At 41.8% G+C, this 20,881-nt stretch overlaps 1 protein-coding gene and 1 long non-coding RNA gene across 3 annotated transcripts in view; one reads left to right on the top strand and one right to left on the bottom strand.

The window, feature by feature from the left end:
* Positions 1-20,881, top strand: part of LOC120551461 (rho GTPase-activating protein 23-like) — a 120,524-nt gene that overhangs the window by 16,911 nt on the left and 82,732 nt on the right. Inside the window, exon 1 of one of the 2 annotated variants that reach the window (XM_039788917.1) lies at positions 7,679-7,898. The exons of the other annotated variant lie outside the window; for it this stretch is intronic. Within the exon in view, the coding sequence (XP_039644851.1) occupies positions 7,845-7,898 (54 nt within the window). The 5' untranslated portion in view covers positions 7,679-7,844. Of the gene's footprint in view, positions 1-7,678; positions 7,899-20,881 lie in introns of those variants that run through there. 2 annotated transcript variants of the gene reach the window in all.
* On the bottom strand, positions 9,549-9,932 carry LOC120551462. The gene is made up of 2 exons (XR_005637879.1): positions 9,727-9,932; positions 9,549-9,615 (listed from the first exon to the last, which is right to left on the bottom strand). It is a non-coding gene; the product is annotated as an uncharacterized LOC120551462 (long non-coding RNA).

The following is a 20,881-nucleotide window of genomic DNA, read 5'->3' as shown; positions in this document are numbered from 1 at the left end:
AATTTCATTGGATGGAGGGTCCATCAGACAATACCTTATATGGCCAAAAGTGCAGTTTACTTGTGTGATAGTGATGTGATATAAGGGTTATCTCAGCTATAGTCTATATCCACGACGTTCCACTTCCGGGATTGCTCCGTTGCCGCCGGATGTCCTTGTTTTTGGCCAGATGTCCCTCACCTTCCTCTTCCTTTGTGTTGGCGTTCTAACCTCCGGCTGATTTGTGAGGACTATGGTTAACTGCTCCTCAGATCTCTGCAGGGTAAATCCAGACAGCTAGCTAGACTATCTGTCCAATCTGAGTTTTCTGTTGCACGACTAAAACAACCTTTGAACGTACACGTTCTACCAAAACAAGTTCCTTCCTGAGGTTATTTTGCAGCGACACCGGGGCTGCATACAGGGCTTAGCCCCGCTCAAGATGATTGTGATTGGTTTAAAGAAATGCCAATGAACCAGAGCACGTTTTTCTCTCATCCCGGAATGCTGTGTGGACTAGCCAGACCTTCCTCTGCAGCGCTGTGGAGGAAAGTCTGGCAAAGCGAGACTATCTCGGCTGGGACTGAGACGAATCTATAACAGAAAGCCTGTGTTAAAAACTGAGGGTGAGGAGTTTGAAAGACATTGGTGTTTATCAGGCAGTGTCTAATGGAAAAATACAATTGACTGCTTTATGGGACATGTAGGATTCAGTGTTTTTGAAACTTGACCCATACTTTGGGACTAGAAATCAAGATATGTCAGCCTCTACTGACTCAGTGTTGACCCTAATTTTTTATTCTATCTCTTAATCCCCCAAATCAAACGTTTAAGTGCAATATCGTTAGAGATCGCTCTGAGATCAAAACAATAGCAACCTCCTTTAGTTCACAGCTTCTTATTAATATTTCCTGAAAGACGCCAAATATCAATGCTAGATGGAAGAGAAGCTTGGACAGCTATTGTGAACAAAAAGTGAAAGCTGCATGTCTTAAACAGATTGTGACAAGATGTATTGGCACCAGCCAGCGCAGCGTGAAACCTCCAGCGTCTCTGCATTAGCACCAGGTTTTCTTCCCATGACTAAGCCAATTGGCAGCAACGGTCCAAGCAGGAGCCTAGAAAGTAAATTGATCCTGATCCCACTCACCATCATAGCACCATGAAACCCTAAGTGCTTGTAATGTATTTAGTTGATGTGCAGGTAATGCACATGCATCAGTGCATCAATATAAAAATGGAAAGAAAACCTACTTACATTTACAATGTACTGGTGTAAATGCAACGCCCTTTAGCAGTTCTTGTTGGTTTTGAATTAATACAATGTAATCACTCAAAGTTAAGTTTTTCCTCTGCAATGAAGTTAGGAAAGGGCTGTGAACCCTCCCAGAGATTGTATGTGTGACAGGATGCAGCGCAGGCCAGATAAGACTTACTTGTGTGTGACTGTGTGGTGTGAGGGCGTACGTAGGAGCTGGTGAGCGTGGGGAGTAGTGATGGGGTTTAAATCCAACAGATTAAGGCTGTTGTGTAATGGTATGTGGGCCTGTGCTTTGTGAGATGGACATGCGCTCTCTGTGGGAATTAAATATATTCTTCCTATGGAGGAAATGGAGGCACTTCACTGCTCCACTAGACTCGTATTGCCCGACCTTCCTCCACAGTGCTGTGGAGGAGGGTCTGGTGAGTTCAAGGTCCAGTAGGTAAGCCTTATAAAATGTGGAACCTTTCACATAGCAATCCGGAATGGAAGAAAAACATGCTCTGGTTTATTGGCATTTCTTTAAACCAATCACAATCGTCTTGGGCAGTGCTAAGCGCCAAATGGAGCCACGGTGCCTCTGCTAAATAGCCTCGGGAAGGAACTTGTTTTGGTGGAACGTGTGTACGTTCAAAAGTAGTTTTAGTCGTGCAACAGAAAACTCAGATTGGACAGATAGTCTAGCTAGCTGTCTGGATTTACCCTGCAGAGATCTGAGGAGCAGTTAACCATAGTCCTCACAAATCCACCAGAGTTTGAATGAATGAATGAATGAAATTTATTTCAGACATATCAAAAATAAACAAAACATAAAAAAAATGTACTAATAAGTTAAATAAGCAAAACATTCAATAAACAATAAGTAACGCCAACACAAAGAAAGTGGAAGGTAACAGACATCTGGCCGAAAAAGACGATATAGACTACTTTTCCACTGACAGCCAGGTGCCGGTTTGAAAGGAAAACTTTATTCATAACCTAACCACATTTCCATTACATTTTTAATTAAGACAAATTGCACTTAAAATAAGCATATTAAAGCTTTAGTGTGTAACTTTTTGATATTAATGAACGTCCGTTACATTTAAGCAGTTGCCAAATGAGTTGCTACAAAGCTAATGAAGACTATCAGCTCCACACAACTCTCTCTGGATTTCTCAGTAGGACTATGTTCAGAACATTGTGGTGTCCGGCGACTTTCCCTCGCAGAAACTCGAGTGAAGATTATGACCTCTTCTGAAGAGTCCATCATGTTGTTTTAATCCTCCGTGTCCTCCTTGGCTACTAGTAACTGTGTGGAGGAGGGGTGGGGGTAGTGCGCGATCACAGAAGGCTTGTATCATGTGGACGCACCGACAGTTTTGTTGTTTAGAATTCCTCATGGGGGCGACAGAAACTACACACTATAGCTTTAAATAAATGAGATACAACATGTAAATTACTGAGCGCTATTTCGTGATTGTTACCCTAAAAGCAGTCTCATTAATTAACGGGTCGCTTTTGGTCTTAGTCAACTTAGATTTCTTTAGTCTATTAGTCATGTTTGATGCTTTTTTCATGCTGAATGACTTATTTCCAAGAAACGTACGAGCACATCTCTGGTAAACGCAAGAATTAAAGTGGTGCTTTTGCATGACTCTTTGCGGAGAAACTCAGATTTACAGATCTGTCGATTAAATCAACTAATCGATTAGTCGATACAATTGAATGATTGTTAGTCGACTAAGAATTTCTTCAATCGAGCACAGCCCTAAAAAGCACATACCAACACTACTAAAGCTCCTTCAATAACATGTTAAATCTTGTTTAATCATTTAATCCGTACACTATGAGAATGTAAAAACATACTATTACTGTTACTATTTCTAGGCAAACAACAGTTTATCCATCCAGCCAGTACTTCTGTGTAGCATCTCTGGTTATAACATTTGCTTCCTTATTCCAGCTCAGATACATCCAGAGACATGAGAGTGATAGTGATCTTCACATCTCACTCAATCTTGTGACAGCATGTCAAATATGACAGGTCCTGCATTCACTGCGCAGAATGTGTACTTACTGCTGTTTAGAGGAGAAAGATTGAGTTTCTCAAATAACACATTATGGGTCACTTCCCATTGGTGAAGAAGTGATACGCATGGCTGTGGTCGGAGGTGGGACACTTCTCTGAATCACTCCTACTTTGGGATTTTGACAACTTGACATTTTTAACTTTGATGAAACTTGTCATTTGCGTGCAGCGATGTGTGTGGTCCTGCTGTGGCTGCAATGATGTGAAGTGATAGTTCTGTAAAAAAAAAATAAAAAAGAGCCTCGCTCTGAAGCCACAGAGCTCTAATTCTATCTGCAATTTACATGTATGATCAAGCCAGGACGTTCCAGTTAAAAGAAAAGTTACATGACCGGGCCACTGATGCTGGAGAAGTCATGTACAATCACACACACATGTAGGGGGAGGTGTGTGTGTGTGTGTGTGTGTGTGTGTGTGTGTGTGTGTGTGTGTGTGTGTTACACATGTAGGGGAGCTGTGTGTGTGTGTGTGTGTGTGTGTGTGTGTGTGTGTGTGTGTGTTTGTTACACATGTAGGGGAGCTGTTTTTTGTGTGTGTGTGTGTGTGTGTGTGTGTGTGTGTTTGCGTGTTACTACATGTAGGGGAGCTGTGTGTGTGTGTGTGTGTGTGTGTTGTGTGTGTGTGTGTGTGTGTGTGTTACAAGTGGTGTCATTCATGACTACAGTTATCTTGTATCTTTCTTTACTTACAAATATTTGTATGTGTAGCCCAATTCATCCCTCTCTGTGACCAAAACCAGTCTTTACCTTCCATTGCCCTCTACTGGTCACTTTGCACCACTACTTCTATCTATAGCTTCAGTGGTGAGGATTAGATGGATTAGATATTTAGCGAAATCTCCCCATGCTGCTGTAAATAGACAGATGGGTGTTTCCCGCACCCCACCCCAACACACGCTCGCACACACACACACACACACACACACACACACACACACACACACACACACACACACACACACACACACACACACACACACACACACACACACACCAGCTTCTCTGTTGCTATGCCAGGCCACAACATAACTGAGCTCTACAGAATAGAGAGAGCTGTTTATTTAAGAGTTTAATTCCAAAATAAGATTGCAAGATCATTTTCATCCTATTTTTTTTTTAATTTTATTTAAGTTATTTTAGGTAGGTAAGAGTGGCAACATGTATTGTATAATTATTCTTTTGATTCTCTTCAGTCTTATAATTATGGACCATAGTTTTTAGATTAGTTGAATTCACTGTTTTTATGGAGGTAGTTCTAACAGATGTGACTCTGATTTTGAATCCTATGTTAATGAACTTGAAATGGCGTTTTTGAAAATGAAAGCAGTCTTATTACTGTAACTTATTTCTGACCAGCTGTAAATGTGATGTAGTCGAGGAGTCGGAGTCGGGAATGTTGTAATTAGGAAGAAGAGTATGAGGAGTTGACAAGGCTTTAAGGTGACTTAGCATATGACATGGCAGCTGCACAGTTATGTCTTCAAACTTCTAGACTCCAAAAGACCTTTATCATTTTCTTGTTCTGTGTTTGACTGACCCTTTCACCTCTGATGCATCTGATGATTGTGTGTTTGGATAGTGCTACCCTACGTTGTTGTACGATTCTACCATTGTGTCTGTTTAAATAGAGTCTGTAACTGTAAGATGGGGAGTGAGGACAGAGGGTAACTGAGGGAGGGGGGAGGGGTATGGTGGAGGTCACAGGAGAGCGACTGGGGAGGATGAGGGGAGGATGTGGATGTTGGGTCTCCACAGGCCCCCTGCAGTGGGGATGAAACTCTTTTTCAGAACAAGGCCAGATTAGTGCCTACACACACACACACACACACACACACAGACGATCAACACTTTCCATAACAATGTCTAGATTAAATCCTTACCAGCCTTGTTTTTATTGGAGCACAGTCAGGATAAAGGCCCTCAGGGCTGAACGCTGATTTGTGGTTTAAGACATTTTTTGGAAACCCTTTGTTTGGTGATGTTTTGGCAGCAACAACTGCTGCTAATCTCCTCTGATCGGAGATTGGATACAGTATTTATTAATCCCCAATCCTTTCGTCTGGGGTAATATTTGACTTGAAAACTGGACCAACTGAGCAGGAATTCCTGAACATATAGCAATATATAAAGATTGGGGCTCATTTAAGCAGTAGATATGTTTTCAAATCGTTCAGGATTTTAACTGAATTATTTTGCACTGACACAGGTGCCATGAGGTAGAAATACAGTATATCTGCTGTCTGTCCCTAATGTATGGTTTTTCTGTTGCAGACTCTTTGAATAGTCTACAAAACAAAAATAGGCTTTAATATTGGTCATTTGTAAATATAAGTACATTCTATTTTTAAATAAACCATTTTATATATATATATATATATATATATATATATATATATATATATATATATATATATATATATATATATATATATAGATAGATAGATAGATAGATAGATAGATAGATAGATAGATAGATAGATATACTAGGTATTAAAAATAAAATCACCCGGAAGTTCAATTCATAATTTCTGTGGACTTAAAATCGTGTTTCATTTGAGTGGCCTTGCCCCTGAAATGGTGAGATTCCAGGCCTGATTGGGTACTTCCTGTAGCCAAAATCACATTGTGAGTTGACGGCTTGGTAGTCATTTCCTGATGCTCAAAAAACACGATAAAAAATGTAATCAGACTTCAGTGCCGAGCAAAGGCAGACTGTAAAAGCATCCAACATCTCTATCTGACGTCATGGTGTCAGATGATGTAAATTGGACCCGTGCTTACATAACAGAATTTAACCGTCCTCCACCATGATGCATGAGTGCATGCCAATGTGATGTAAGATGTAATTTTGAAAAAATTAAAATAATCTGCAAGACTTTTTCAGGAATGGGTCACACAAATTTTCTCAATGACAATTCATTAATTTATTCTGTACACCATCAGCTTCTCATCTCTTATCAAGTACATATTGGATGGTTTGTCCACATCAGTTTACAGGTGTGTGTGTGTGTGTGCGCGCGTGCCTGTACGTGTGTGTAAGAGCAGTGCTAGGCCAGTAGAGGGTGTACTTTGAGAGAACATCTACAGTCTCAGCTTCTCTCTCTTCTCTTTCTCCCCTATTATTCTATGTCCTGCTATTACATAATAACTGTGTGTGTGTGTGTGTGTGTGTGTGTGTGAGAATATATGTAGATGTTTGCGCATGCTCTTTCCTCTGTCCTGAGGGCAATGTCAGCCAGCATCAGCATTGGGGCTCTGTCTCTCGCTCCACTGACCACGAGCGCGCACACACACACACACACACACACACACACACACACACACACACACACACACACACACACACACACACACACACACATAAGCACACACACACACACACACACTCTTTCAGGCATGACAATTCTACCATTACATTTGCAACACAGTCAGATAGGAAGACAAACTGACTAAAAGGAATGAAACACATCCAAGTAAAAAAAAAGTTGATACATACAACAACCAATCCTGGTGGATATATGAACTAACTCAGGAAGGGAAACCTGGTCCCAGTGTTTAAGTCCTGTGCTTTGTCCATCCACAGGCCACCCTGACCACCTCACTAGTTTTGTGCAGTAGACAGATGGAGCACTTCCCTTTATAAAAAACAAAAACAATTATTAATAACAGCAGCTACAATAATAATCTAGGCAGCAGTATATTTTCTTTAAAAATACATGTCAGTACAATTAAATCCATGTCATGCTTACTGTCTGTTCCCCTTACAAAGCGGAAAGCCTAAGGTGACAGAGCCTTTGAAACAGTGGCTCCTAGCCCGTGGAACGCTCCGCTCTGCCTCATGATGTAAAAGCGGCGTCCTCTGTTGACATTTTGAAAAAGCAGCTAAAGACACCTGAATGAAAACACGTGTTGCTGGAGCAGGAGAGTGCAAGGGCTGCTGATATGAGAAGGCATGTTCTAACAGTAAATACTGTCCATTGATTTACATTATTGGCATGTTGAGAGAGCAACTCAGCGTGTGTGTGTGTGTGTGTGTGTGTGTGTGTGTGTGTGCGTGCGCGTGTGTTTGAGTTTGTGAAAAAAAAAGTGGCTCTGCTTTTGATAACTGGTTTCAAAGTATATTGCAAGTGGTTTATTGCATTCACATTTCATGTTTAATGTGTTAAAGGTGTCTGCGATTTTTGTTCCAGTGTTAAAAACATGATATTTTGTTTGTTTTTTTTAGATATGGAAAAGTCAGTGTAGAAGAGTTATGCTGGGGTTCTTTCAAACCAAAGGTGCTCTTTTTACGCTTTTATTTTGAAGTCCAATTTTCCAGATTTCCGGTACCGTTGTACGGAGCACGACGCTGCTCGTAGCGGGACTGTTTACGTTGTGGAGAGAGGGCGAGGAGCACCGTCACAGTCTGTAACGTACAGAAGCCGCTGCCAACGACGGGACCTGAGAGAGAACGCGGCTGTCCACAATGTCGACAGCAGAGTAGTTGGAAACCATTTCTCTGTTCGGTTTACACATACCAGACAGTGAGAACCCAATGAATGGAGTTACTTTTTGCCTTGTTGGAATTCCACCTCACTCAGACACTGAAGTAAGTCAAAGCCGAATATACGGAATATACCGCTCTGTGTTCACTCCTCTCTCAGTCATGACCATGACCGAAAGTATTTCCCGTTTTATATCATGAAATTATTTATTTTTTAGTTATTCTGCTGCAGTTCTTTGTTTCCTCTTGTAAATTGCATTTTTCCCCTCTGGTGCCTATATAAGCTAAACGTATCTTCGAGGTACTTATCGTTACTAGCTGTAACATGTTTTAGCTGTTAATACGCGAGTCAGTGCTACGTAGTAAAGCGTTTGGCAATCTGCGTAACGCAAACCAGCCTTTTACACGGCTGTTGGGCATTTCTCACATTTGCATCCTATTCAGGATAAGTGTCAGTTAAAGTAAGTTGTTCACACTACACCCCAGTATTCATATAACTTACCTAGCTTCAGCATGCATCTCTTACACACCCTGTAAGGCTTGGGACTATATTTTTGAAGATGTTCTCGTGCACTGGTCCATGTCTTGTGCAACTTGTCAAATTCCCCAGCTTGAAACAAAAGTGCAAGCTGCACGCCATTCAACCTCATAATGTTAAACCACGGATAAGTGATGACTTCATGTTAGAGCTCGGCGATATGGAGAAAATAAAAACTCACAATATCTTTGACCAAATACATTGATATCGATATTGCATCAATATTATAGAGTTGACTATTGGCCCTTCACAAAATATTTACACAATGACATTTTGTCATCAGTAATGTGGCTATAATGACTAAGTGGTTAAAGGCAAATAATAAAACTGCTAAAACAGTCTGGTAAGTTCAGAAAATGACATCACTTTACTGTGATGTACCCTTTTAAACCAGGAAAAGACAACACTATCATATAATGATATCCAAAATTTAAGACGATATCTAGCCTCATATATAGATATCATTATAATATGGACATATTGCCCAGCCCTACTTAAAGTGCACTGCTTTGTTTGAAAGCAGAGGGAGGCAAATGCTACATTATAAACTGCAACACAAATCTATCTACAATATTGAGACATGATTCAAATTCAGAGTCATGTCTTTCACACAACTTTTTTTAAACTAGCGGATCATATACATTGTGCAAATAACTGAATAATTCCTTCATGGTTTCAGAGAATGCAGTACATATTTGTGTTGTGACCGTTTTACATTCCCCCATTTGCAGAGATGAGGTACGGGTGGGTGGGCAGAGAGACAATAAGAAATTGGTCTGGAATGCATGTATTTCCATATGCCAACCCACATATGCAGTGACAGAAGGCACATTGTAGCCATTAGTCCTCTCTCAGTGGAGAAAAATGCATTCAAATTTGACACAATACTTAAGAAATATCTCCCTAACAATCACAACAAGCATGTAAATTGAATTTGACATTTTTTCTCTCATCACTTTGATCATTCCCATCACACAGCACATTGTTCTTTGAGTTATTCTCTCCGCTCACTCACTGGTTTCCATATTGCTCGCAGCTGATTACTGTGGGATTGTGTCATGGCTCAGCTAGCATCAGGGCCATGGGTCATAAATCAGTGATAACCGTCATTAGTAGTGAATTTACAAATTAAATCTGTGTCATTTCATATAGTATTAATTATGTAAATGTGAAAGTGGGTCTGTAGCTCTCTTCACGACAACACAGACACAGGTTGGTTCTTTGGAACGGGCGTTTATTGCTTTGCTCTTCTGTCCTTAATGCATCCACATCACGCCGTGAGAACTACATGAATGAACACAGTAAGCACGTCCAATTAATTATACATTACCGAAGACAAGTACAAATTCCGCTTGGCGAGAATATAAACAAAGTTTCACATATAAGATAAAATACCTCGTTGGCTGCTTGTCCTGAAAAGAGGTTCTTAAATCCTAGGAAAATCCTTCACAGTTCGTTTTGACCTCCGACAACAGTGAAACTCCAACTTAATTAGCAGAGCGCCGTAACGTGCACACCTTAGGTTTCCTTTTGTCCATTGACAAATTCCGCAGCAGCGGAAACCAAAACAGAGAACTTTAGTTCCGAGAGAAACAAAACACAACAGACTTAAATCTAACTATTACATCACATTCATTTTAACCTTTACATTTCACATTTCCTATTTATTTACTGTATGAGACTGAATATAAACTATAAATTTACTATGAATTTTGCATTAATTATGCATCATAAACACAGCACATATTTAACAGCACTTACACTCCCACCAAATCACTCATTAACTTAAAATGTGGGATTTCTTTTGCCAAATATTATGTAAGAATCAATAAAATGATTTTGGTCTGAATAGATGTGACCTTATGTATGTGATTTTAATTAGCCTCTAGTAAGGTAACTACCTTGTGGATAGGCCTTTCAAGGTAAACTAATCTAGTGTGTGGTTTTCCCTTATCAAGTGTAGTGTCACTGATTAGTAGCTTCAGCTTTCGCACCATGCCGTCTGCACTAGGATGAGCTTCTATAACTCTGGCAAGCTTCCACTCGTTTCTTGGTGAGCTGTCATCTTTTAGAATCACAATGTCATCTACTTGTGAGTTTCGTGATGTTCTTTGCCATTTCTGGCGTTGTTGTAGGTTTAGCAAGTATTCCTGTTTCCATCTTCGCCAGAATTCATTGGCTAGGAACTGCACTCTTTTCCACCTTTTACATAGATATAGGTCTTCTTTGCAGAACTGTCCAGGCGGGGGCAGAATGATTGATGATTTCATGGTTAGTATGTGGTTGGGGGTGAGAGGTTCTGGACCGGTAGGATCGTTAAGGTGTTCAACACTTAGTGGCCTGCTGTTGATTATAGCCATTGTTTCGTAAAGGAAGGTCCTCAGAGTTGTGGTGTCAAGTCTGCTTGCGGACTTGTCGAGCATGGTAGTCAGAATACTCGAATTGTTAGGTTGGCTCCCAATACTCCACCCATATGACTCGCTGATGGGACGTTCATTACGAATTCACAACCGATCGCTCGCTGACGTTCCTGATCCATTCCCTTGAGCAACTCAGAAAACACTCTCTTAGCACCCATGAAATTTGTTCCCTGGTCGCATCTCAATTGGCGTACAGGACCTCTGATAGCCACAAATGTTCGAAGTGCATTTATGAAGGCGTCTGTTGTCAAGTCGTCCAGTGTCTCAATATGCACTGCTCTGGAACATAAGCAGGTAAACAACAATCCATATCGTTTTAATTCCTTTCTTCCTTCCTTCACGATGAAGGGGCCGAAACAGTCAAGACCACAGTAAGTAAAGGGAGGGGAGGTCTCTGTTCTCTCTTCTGGCAGATCCGCCATTTGTTGAACTTCTGTAGTTCTTCTGTATCTCCTACATTGTACACATTTGTAAATGTGTGACGAGACTACATTTCCACATCCCAAGATCCATATTCCGTTCGCACGCAACTCGTTCATAGTCATGCCCCTTCCTTGGTGATAAACACGCTCATGATGATGTTTGACGAGCAGGGCTGACACATGAGATTTTTTCGGAAGTATTGCGGGATGTTTTACGTCATGATGCAAGGCTGATTGGGATAGCCGTCCTCCCACCCTAAGGACATTTTCCTTGTCCAGGAATGCATTTAACTGGTGCAACTTGTTGCGCTTGTTCAGGATATGTACTTTCTGAGATTTTATTTTGTGAATGTCTTCAGCGAAGGCTTCTTCCTGCACCAGCTTGATAATGAAGACTTCCGCTTCTCTTCTTTCTTCAAGACTGGTTGCTTCGTTCGTTCTTGTTTGAAGTCCCTTGAATTCTCTGACAAATCTCTGGAGCCTGGCGACGGCTCTCACTGCTCTAGACCAGTCAGAAAATTTAATTAAGTGGTTTGCCATTGTATTTACTTCTTTTGTCCCGACTGTGTGGACGTGGGTTTTGCGAAGCTCAGGATCGGTCGCTTCTACTTCTCCCACCATTTGCTCTTCAGGTGGAAGATTTGACTGCCAAAGAAAGTTGGGTCCTTTCAGCCAGTTCGACTCTTTCAGCTGGACTGCACTCAGTCCTCTTGAGGCGCAGTCGGCTGGATTATTTTCGGAACTGACATGTCGCCATTGTTCAGGATTTGTGCTTGATTTTATGCGTTGGATCCGGTTAGCTACAAAGGTGTGAAATCTCTTGGCGTCGTTGTTCACATAGCCAAGGACCACCTTCGAGTCTGTCCAGAAACACTCTTGCAGGTTTTCGATCTCAAGCTCCCTTTTAACAAAGTCACCATTTCGGACTGAAGTCACAGCTGATGACAATTCAAGTCTTGGGATAGTTGTTTGTTTGGTAGGGGCTACTCTTGCCTTTCCCATGACAAGTGAGCAACTTATCTGTCCCGTTTCACTTATAGCTCGAAGATATGAGCATGCACCATATCCATTGAGACTTGCGTCTGAAAAGTTGTGAAGCTCATAACGCCTAACCTTGCCAAAGCTTGATGGAAGATAGCTTCTTGGAATCTTTAGGGCTGCGAGGTGAGGCAAATCCTTGAGGCCATGACTCCCATTGTGGCAGGATGTGCTCTGGGAGATCTTCGTCCCAGCCTACTTTGTCTCTGCATAACATCTGAAGGATCTGTTTGCCGACTAGTATGAAAGGAGCCACAAACCCCAGCGGATCATAGACTGAAGCAACAGTTGAAAGAACCCCTCTCCTTGTCAGTGGATTTTCCTTAACTACAACCCTGAATTGGAATTCATCAGCTTCGACGCACCACTGAACTCCAAGTGCGCGTTCAATGTGAAGATCTCCTAGAGCCATGTCTAGATCTTTGGCTTGGGCGCGTTCTGCAAGTGGTATTGCAGCAATCACTTCTTTGTCGTTTGACACAAACTTGTGTAGCCGGAGGTTTCCTGTTCTGCATAAGGCTCTCGACTCTTCCACCAGGTGTATGGCTTCAGCAGGTGAACACACGCTTATTAAGCCATCGTCGACGTAAAAGCATCTCTGAATGAACTTGATAGACTCTTCGCTAAATCTTCCATGACCCTGCGATGCCAGATGCTTAAGTCCAAAGTTGGAGCAGCCAGGGGATGAAGCTGCCCCAAACAGGTGCACCCTCATTCTGTACACTGACGGGTTGGAGTCCAGATCACCTTTGTCCCACCAGAGAAATCTTAGGTAGTCTTGATGTTTCTTTGCAACATGAAACTGGTGAAACATCTTCTCAACGTCACACATTATGGCGACTGGACCTTTCCTAAATCGACATAACACTCCGACTAATGTGTTAGTTAAGTCTGGCCCGGTCAAGAGATGATCATTTAGGGAAGTTTCTTGGTAGCGTGCAGAACAGTCGAAAACCACACGGATCTTCCCTGGTTTGTGGGGGTGGTAAACTCCGTGGTGCGGAATGTACCATGCTGGTTGGTTATTGAGTTCGGGCTGTGGAACCTTCTCAGCATCTCCTCGGGTTATTATGTCATTCATAAAATGGACATAATCCTCGTAGTACTGCTTATTTCTCCTCAGTCGTCGCTCTAATGAGGTGAGCCTATGAACTGCACATTGTCTGTTGTCTGGTAGATTAGGTTTGTCCGTCTTGAAAGGAAGCGGGAGCTCATAATGGCCGTCTTCTTTCTGCCTTATGCCTTCTTTCGCTTTAAGCAAGAAGAGAAGGTCTTCCTGAGAAACTGGGTTATCATCTGTAGTGTGATCTGTGAAGTCAGATTCAAGGACCTTGATTATGTCTGTTGGGTTGATTTCTTTGACTCGAGTTTTGCAGACAAAGTGAACTTCTTTCTTCAGCTCAACGGATGGTTGTACGGAAGGTGTCACTTGTCGCACTATGATTCTGTGACTGGTTCCTATTGCGTCGCCGTAATCACTTGCTGGATTCGAGCATCCGACAATGCTCCAGCCGAGATCAGTTCGCTGTGCAAATGGAAGATTTTCTTCACCACAAAGGATCTCTCTTGGAAGAAGGGCTTGATGACAATTATAGCCTATCAGCAGACCTACTTCACAGTCCAGCGGTGGTGGGATCTTGTCCGCCAGTTGCTTCAGATGAGGCCATTTTAGAGCCGTTTCAGCGGTTGGGATGTGCGATCTGTCAGCAGGAATAAACTCTCGTGTGAAAAGTGGTGGCAATGGGATCCTTTTCTCTAAGTTGTATCCTCTCACTTGTAGATTTGTCAGTTTCTGGCATGGTATAACTGTCGATCTTGAAGACATTGTGGACAGACGCAAACTAACACTCTCTTTATTTGTGTTGAGCTCTTGGGCCACTTCATCTAGGATGAAAGTTGTATCACTCTGCGTGTCTAAGAGTGCGTAGACTAGAACTTCTTGATCTGGCTGTTTTGTGGACGAAACCCAGACTGGTATGATTGAGGACGTCTGTACGTTTGGGCCTTCTTGTACAACTCTGTTGGTAGTTGCTGTTGCAGCTATTTCTTTGGTATCTGTTCCTTCCTTTGAGTTGTCGTCTCCTTTTGGGGGTGTTGACCTTTGATTTTGCTTGAATTTGTCATCATGCAAACATGTTGGATGTCTCTTCTGACATATTTCACATGTGCTTTTGTTATCACACATTTTGAGTGATGACCAGTCTTCAAACATCCAAAGCAAAGTTTTTCTGCTTGCACAAACTTAACACAATCTTGAACCATCCTTTCAACAAACTTCCTGCACTTAGCGAGGACGTGTCCTGTTCTTTTGCAGAAGATGCATAATGAGATGTTGCTTTGAGTTGTGTTTGTGGACAGTGTCTTTGCTTGAATGGTTTGACTTCGCAGTTGCTTTGGTTTCTCGCTTTCTATACTCTTAAGAGCTTGCATTGAGGAAATAGGATCACAAGCGAGATCGGCTTCCTTCGATATAAAGTCTACAAACACTTTGAATGGAGGGTACTCAGAAGTTGCTTGTCTGGCTTCCATGGCTTTGCGGTTCCAACTGGATACCAGCCAATCCGGCAACTTCAGCAGAATTTTTTGACTCTCGTTGCAGTCATTAAGAACATCCAGTGACTTAATGTGGGGCATTGCAGCTTCGCAGCTCTTGAGAAAGTCTGCAAAGTCCCTTAGCTCACAACCATTCTTAGAGCTTACTTTTGGCCATCCGTGCAGCTTGTCTCTGAAGGACTTCCCAATTATGAATGGATCTCCGAAACGTTTTTCCAACAGCTGCCAGGCTGAGTCATATGCCGCACCAGTACCTAGGAGGAAAAATCCTTCAACAGCTTTCATAGCGGCTCCCCCTAAGTACTTTCTTAGGTAATACAGTTTTTCATTCTTCGGAATGTTTTTCCTGTCTATTAATGTTTGAAAGGATAAGCGCCAGTCTTTGAACTTCAAAGGATCTCCAGTGAATACTGCAGGCTCTGGTGTTGGGAGATGATTTGAACTTATGGCTTCTGCAAGCATGTTGACCAGATCAGAGCTATTCTGCCCGTGTGGCATGGACATTGAAGTTGGTAGGGCTTGTGGCACAAATTGTGGACTTTGAGAACCAGGAGCTTGACTTGTAACTGGTAGGTGTTGAGGAATAAAGGAGGGACTTAAGGCATGGAGGGCTTGTGTTGTGACTGGCAGTGGTTGAGGAATGACTGGGGAACTTGTGGAGTTAAGAACTTGAAGTTCTCCTGCTGGTTCAACTTCATGCAGAAAGTCAGTTGGCTCAATGCTTCCTTCGACTTGATCGTAGACCTTTATTCGAGCGTTTGCGGCATTCAGCTTCTTAATTTCCTCTAGGCGTTCAAGCTTTCTACGCTTGTCTTGCATCGCCTGTTTTCTAACTAGGTTCTCAGATTCAAATTGTGCCAGGAGCTGTCTACCTTCGGCTTCTAGCCTTTGAAGCTCTGTCTCTTCCCTTTCTTGTTCATCCAACACTGCCAAAACTTCCTTGGATGCGGCAGCTTCAGCTGCAGCTTCGTTTCTTCTGACTGAGTGAATGCTAGAGCGAGTAGATCCACATTTTGAATGACGGGAGCGTGACTTTGATAAAGAATCTGTTGAGTCTAGGATGGAGCCGACATCGGGCCAAGGTTCATCCTCCTCATCTGCAGTATGCCCTTTAAGTTGTCTTTCTGCCCTTTGAATGATGAATCCTGAAAGAGATATGCACAGGTCAACTCTGCGTCGCTGGCTTGGTTCGAGGTTTGCTATTTGGTAACCTCTTCATAAATGGCCTGTACATCAGAACACGTTCCTTTTATGTTCTCAATCAGTTCATTTAATTCTTCCTCAGAGGCCGCATCAGTCAATATCTCCTTGCCTATTCTTGCATGATACTTCCATTTCTCATGGATGATTCTGTACCGACGCTGTACTCTCTTCAGCCTTTCTTCTTGAAGTTCTTTTCCTTTCTCTGTTAGTGTTCGGGTTCTTTCACTTCTTCGTATTCTTTCCACTTCTTCTGTAGACTCAGTGTCTGTAACTTCGGTTTGAGCAGGTGATGGGGTATTTTCACGGCAGGTCTCAGTGCTCGTGTCTGACATTTTGAGATGGCTATGGTGTGTGTAATTATTGAGTTAGATTTATATTAGGCTGTGTGAATGTGAGCTACAGTAAGCCTAAATGTGGGATACTAGGAAGGTTAAGGCAATATGAATTCCTTAACTGTGTGAAGACTAAATGAGTAGCCTAATTTTTAAACTTAAACTTCAATATTGCATCAATAAACTGTATCAGAATGTATCAGAACTTAGCTACACTTCAAGTTGACTTCAATTTCAAAATATATTAAAATAAGACATTACTTTGGCGCAGATAAACACCTTGTACACCTTAATCAGTGAGCTTAGAAATGAATGAATTAATGTATCACTGTGCTCTTTAGACTTGGTTGGCATTACTCTCCATTAAGCACAACATTTAAAATCTTGATTCAAACTTATATTCTTGTCTTTCACTTTAATACTCAAACTTATTCACTCCCTTATGGAGTTAAATTCTCATTTACCTTGTAGCATGTAACGGCCAGAAACCACAGCACAATAGATATATCCCCAAAACATGTAGCCTAGGCACTGTAATGCAAAGTTAATAGAGCTGAGTCCTTAGTTGCAATTTCCAAGTTGAACCACTTCTCACCACTTTAACTTGACTGGTGGAGCGCTTCTTGGCTTCAGCTTGAAAGGTTGCGCTTTCAACACAGTCTATTCACCGTTGCTTGCATTCGCTATGGTAACCCGCGTCATGGGATCGCTCATCTGATCTGCTGGATGAGTCGCGGCTTGGCGGTCGCGTAGTCTCTCCTACCCGTGTTGAGCGGCGGCGAAGTTCTCACTGTAGCTCTCTTCACGACAACACAGACACAGGTTGGTTCTTGTACGGGCAGCTTTATTGCTTTGCTCTTCTCTGTCCTTAATGCATCCACATCACGCCGTGAGAACTACATGAATGAACACAGTAAGCACGTCCAATTAATTATACATTACCGAAGACAAGTACAAATTCCGCTTGGCGAGAATATAAACAAAGTTTCACATATAAGATAAAATACCTCGTTGGCTGCTTGTCCTGAAAAGAGGTTCTTAAATCCTAGGAAAATCCTTCACAGTTCGTTTTGACCTCCGACAACAGTGAAACTCCAACTTAATTAGCAGGTAGCGATGCACACCTTAGGTTTCCTTTTGTCCATTGACAAATTCCGCAGCGCGAAACCAAAACAGAGAACTTTAGTTCCGAGAGAAACAAAACACAACAGACTTAAATCTAACTATTACATCACATTCATTTTAACCTTTACATTTCACATTTCCTATTTATTTACTGTATGAGACTGAATATAAACTATAAATTTACTATGAATTTTGCATTAATTATGCATCATAAACACAGCACATATTTAACAGCACTTACAGGGTCAGTTTAAAGCAGATTTCAGTGTTTCCCCCCCAGAAAAGTTGTTTAGCCCGGTGGCAAGTGTCTTTTTGTGACGAGGTCCAGCTGGGGCCAGTCCCAGCCTGATGGCAGCATTCATGTAGAGTCCAGTAGTTTCAGTGACAACAGAATCATGGACGGAATCGCGACATTCAGAATTTAAAAAAGCTATAAGACAGATTCCACAGACATTTACTGGACGTTTGAAAATATGACTAAGTCTGAGTTTCCAACCGTGCCGCCCCACTGTAACGGTAGTTTAATAAACATCTTAAAAATGCATAAAACAAATTCCCAGTGGCTTAGTTCTGGTGGGGGGCAGCATAGGCCCGGGGGGCAGCGTAGGCCCGGTGGGCAGCGTAGGCCCGGTGGGCAGCATAGGCCCGGGGGGCAGCGTAGGCCCGGGGGGCAGCGTAGGCCCGGTGGGCAGCGTAGGCCCGGTGGGCAGGGCCACCAGGCTTCTAATATGCTGGGTGAAACCCTGGATTTATAACATGTTAGGTAGCAGTTTTACTGATGTCTTTTTTCCCTGACATATAAAGTAGCCTCTCTCGTTAGTTACTTTCATCCATCCATCCATTTTCTGCCGCTTATCCGGGGCCAAGTCACGGTGGCAGCAGGGTAAGCAATGTAGTCCAACGTTTTCCAGCTCCTCCTGGGGTTCCCGAGGTGTTCCCAAGCCAGAAGAGTAGGGTTGGGTACCGTTTGGATTTTTACGATTCTGATGCCGAACCGGTACTTTTAAAACGATTCCGATTCCTAACCGATTCTTGAAAAATGACATCAAAGAAAGGCTCTTTTATAGAGTTTTTTTAAAAATTGAAAATTATTTAAATTTAACAATATATTAACATTTTAAAGTACTTAAATATATAATAAATAAACCTAACACACAGCTACATTATTTAACAAATAACCGTTTTACTATTAACAAGTAACAACGAAATAAATGTTGAGTTGGTATGCCAACCAGCTTCAAACTTTAGCAGTTCTTTTGCAGAAAAATGACCATATTTGCCTTCTCTGCCAAGATAGGACACCTCTCCTGACTTATGGCATGTCCTGCACAGGAGAAAACTCCCTCAGATGGTGTCCAAGAGGCCTGTACACAGGTAGGAGTTTGAAAGGGCAGACAATTTGGGGAGGCTGTCCCGCCTCCCCCACCACCAGGCTACAGGGTCTTGTCCTGAACGATAGACTAGCAGAGTAAGTGTAATGTTTGCTAGCGATCCCGTGCAGCGAATGGTTAATATGCTTTTACGTCCGTTTTGGTGAGCCCAGAGGGAAAATATGGCATTTTAAAAGTAGCCTACATTTACGGTAGCTAGCTAATGGTAGACTACAGACAAAGTGGGACATTTTTACGTCCATTTTGGAGCGTACGTACAAAAAGCCGTCTATCAGCAGTTTTCAACCAAGGTGTGCTTCAGCCTTCTCTTCATCCAAAGCGAGTACTCGACTTTGTGATGACCCATATGGCGCCGACCGCTGACATTTTTACTCCCACAGATATTCCATATCATAGCAACTAGACTTAACAAAGGCACCTCAGCTTAAAAAACGCTGTTCCCCCAAAGCGCTCTACCACTCCCAGCTGGGGGTTTTCAGAAGAGCGCCTGGCATTTTCAGCTGGGAAATTAAAAATCCTTTGGGGTAGGGCTGCACAATTAATCGCAATTGTATCGAAATCACAATATGGACTAGTGCAATATCCATGCTTAATATTTGTTAAAATATGTGTCAAACCATTCTAAAAAAGTATTGTGGTGCTGCAGAGACGTCCCGGCCTACAAATCGTATCCTACAGACAAAAAAATCTTTGTTTGTTTGGTACAGATCCTCGCAAAAATTACACTATAATCATTTTAATTTATTCAATGTTATTAATTTTCAATGAAAATGAGAATAATGATACAAAAACGACCATTCACTCCAATATTGTGAATCATATCGCAATATCGGTCAAAATAATCGCAATTAGATCTTTTCCTCATATATGCAGCCTTACTTCGGTGGACAGGCAACATTATGAAAGTAACCCCAGCAATTGTGCAACCAATGAGAATTTAATTGTACAAACGCATATGGACCAACCAATCAACCAACCGACCTGGAGACGGCAGCCCTAGTACGGTAGCACTATAACATTATTTTAAATCACACCTCATCACACTGTTAATGATCATTAGCCGTATTCTTTATACACTCACGTTTAGTATAGTCATCCTACTTTGCCACTATTTCCATTTAAATGTCTGGGTTATCTAAGCCCCCCCCCCCCCTCCGATCAGATTCTGTGTGTTCAGTCGAGCAGGCTCCTCTTGCCTTATATGTCCTGTATCAGGCTGCCCAGTGTTGCCCTTCGCCCAGTAAGGGCTAATTAGTTTGTGCTGATTTCACTTCACAGGATCAAATAAGTAAAACAGAGCCATTTGTCTTTCACAGCAGGTACTGGATTTTCAGAATAGGCCTATCAGTTTGGTAAAGACTTGTTTAGTGATACATTAAGTATTGATACAGCAACACACATAATGTCAGCCTTTAATCAGAATTAGAATACTTTATTGATCTCCTCAGGGAAATGATTTAGTTGCAGTTGCTCACAGTCAAATGCAAGGTAAAATAAGAGTAAGAAAGGAGCAAGTCAATAAGTGTATAAAGTAATATAGCTACAATACGAAATACATAAAAACTTTAAGTAGAAGTGAGGTGAAAAAGATTGTTTCAAATGGATTGTACTGTACAAATTATATTGTAGTGCAGTGTCAACATACAGTACGAACATAAATAAGTACAGTGTAAATATAAGTAGCAGCAGTGAATAAATAACACCTCTGTACATGTAACTGATTAATTATTGCACCAAGTAATTATTGTACATAATTGTCCAAGAATATTGAGATGTGATGTGGAGATATGGCACTTTTCCTTGATTGATTGTTTGTAAGAAATGTTACTGACCCCTACAGTGGAGGTCCGTATGCCGTGTCTTCAGTGTGTGTACGGCTCTGCTCGACTCAATTCACTTTTTTTGGTACCACTACTTTTCTCTTTTCGGTTTCCACTGCAGATATGTAGGCGGGATTCTCAGCTGATCTGCAAAGTGACGCCACATGGAACTATAGTGACATTATCTTTAATACAACCGTCTGAATCCTTTCGTTAGCCAGACTGATCTCATGAAGTGGCGTATTT

The sequence above is a fragment of the Perca fluviatilis genome, chromosome 21 (assembly GCF_010015445.1).
Source record: "Perca fluviatilis chromosome 21, GENO_Pfluv_1.0, whole genome shotgun sequence".
Taxonomy (NCBI): Eukaryota; Metazoa; Chordata; class Actinopteri; order Perciformes; family Percidae; genus Perca; species Perca fluviatilis.
The sequence above is the reverse complement of the archived record's forward strand: the minus strand, read 5'-3'. Positions and strand labels throughout refer to the sequence as shown.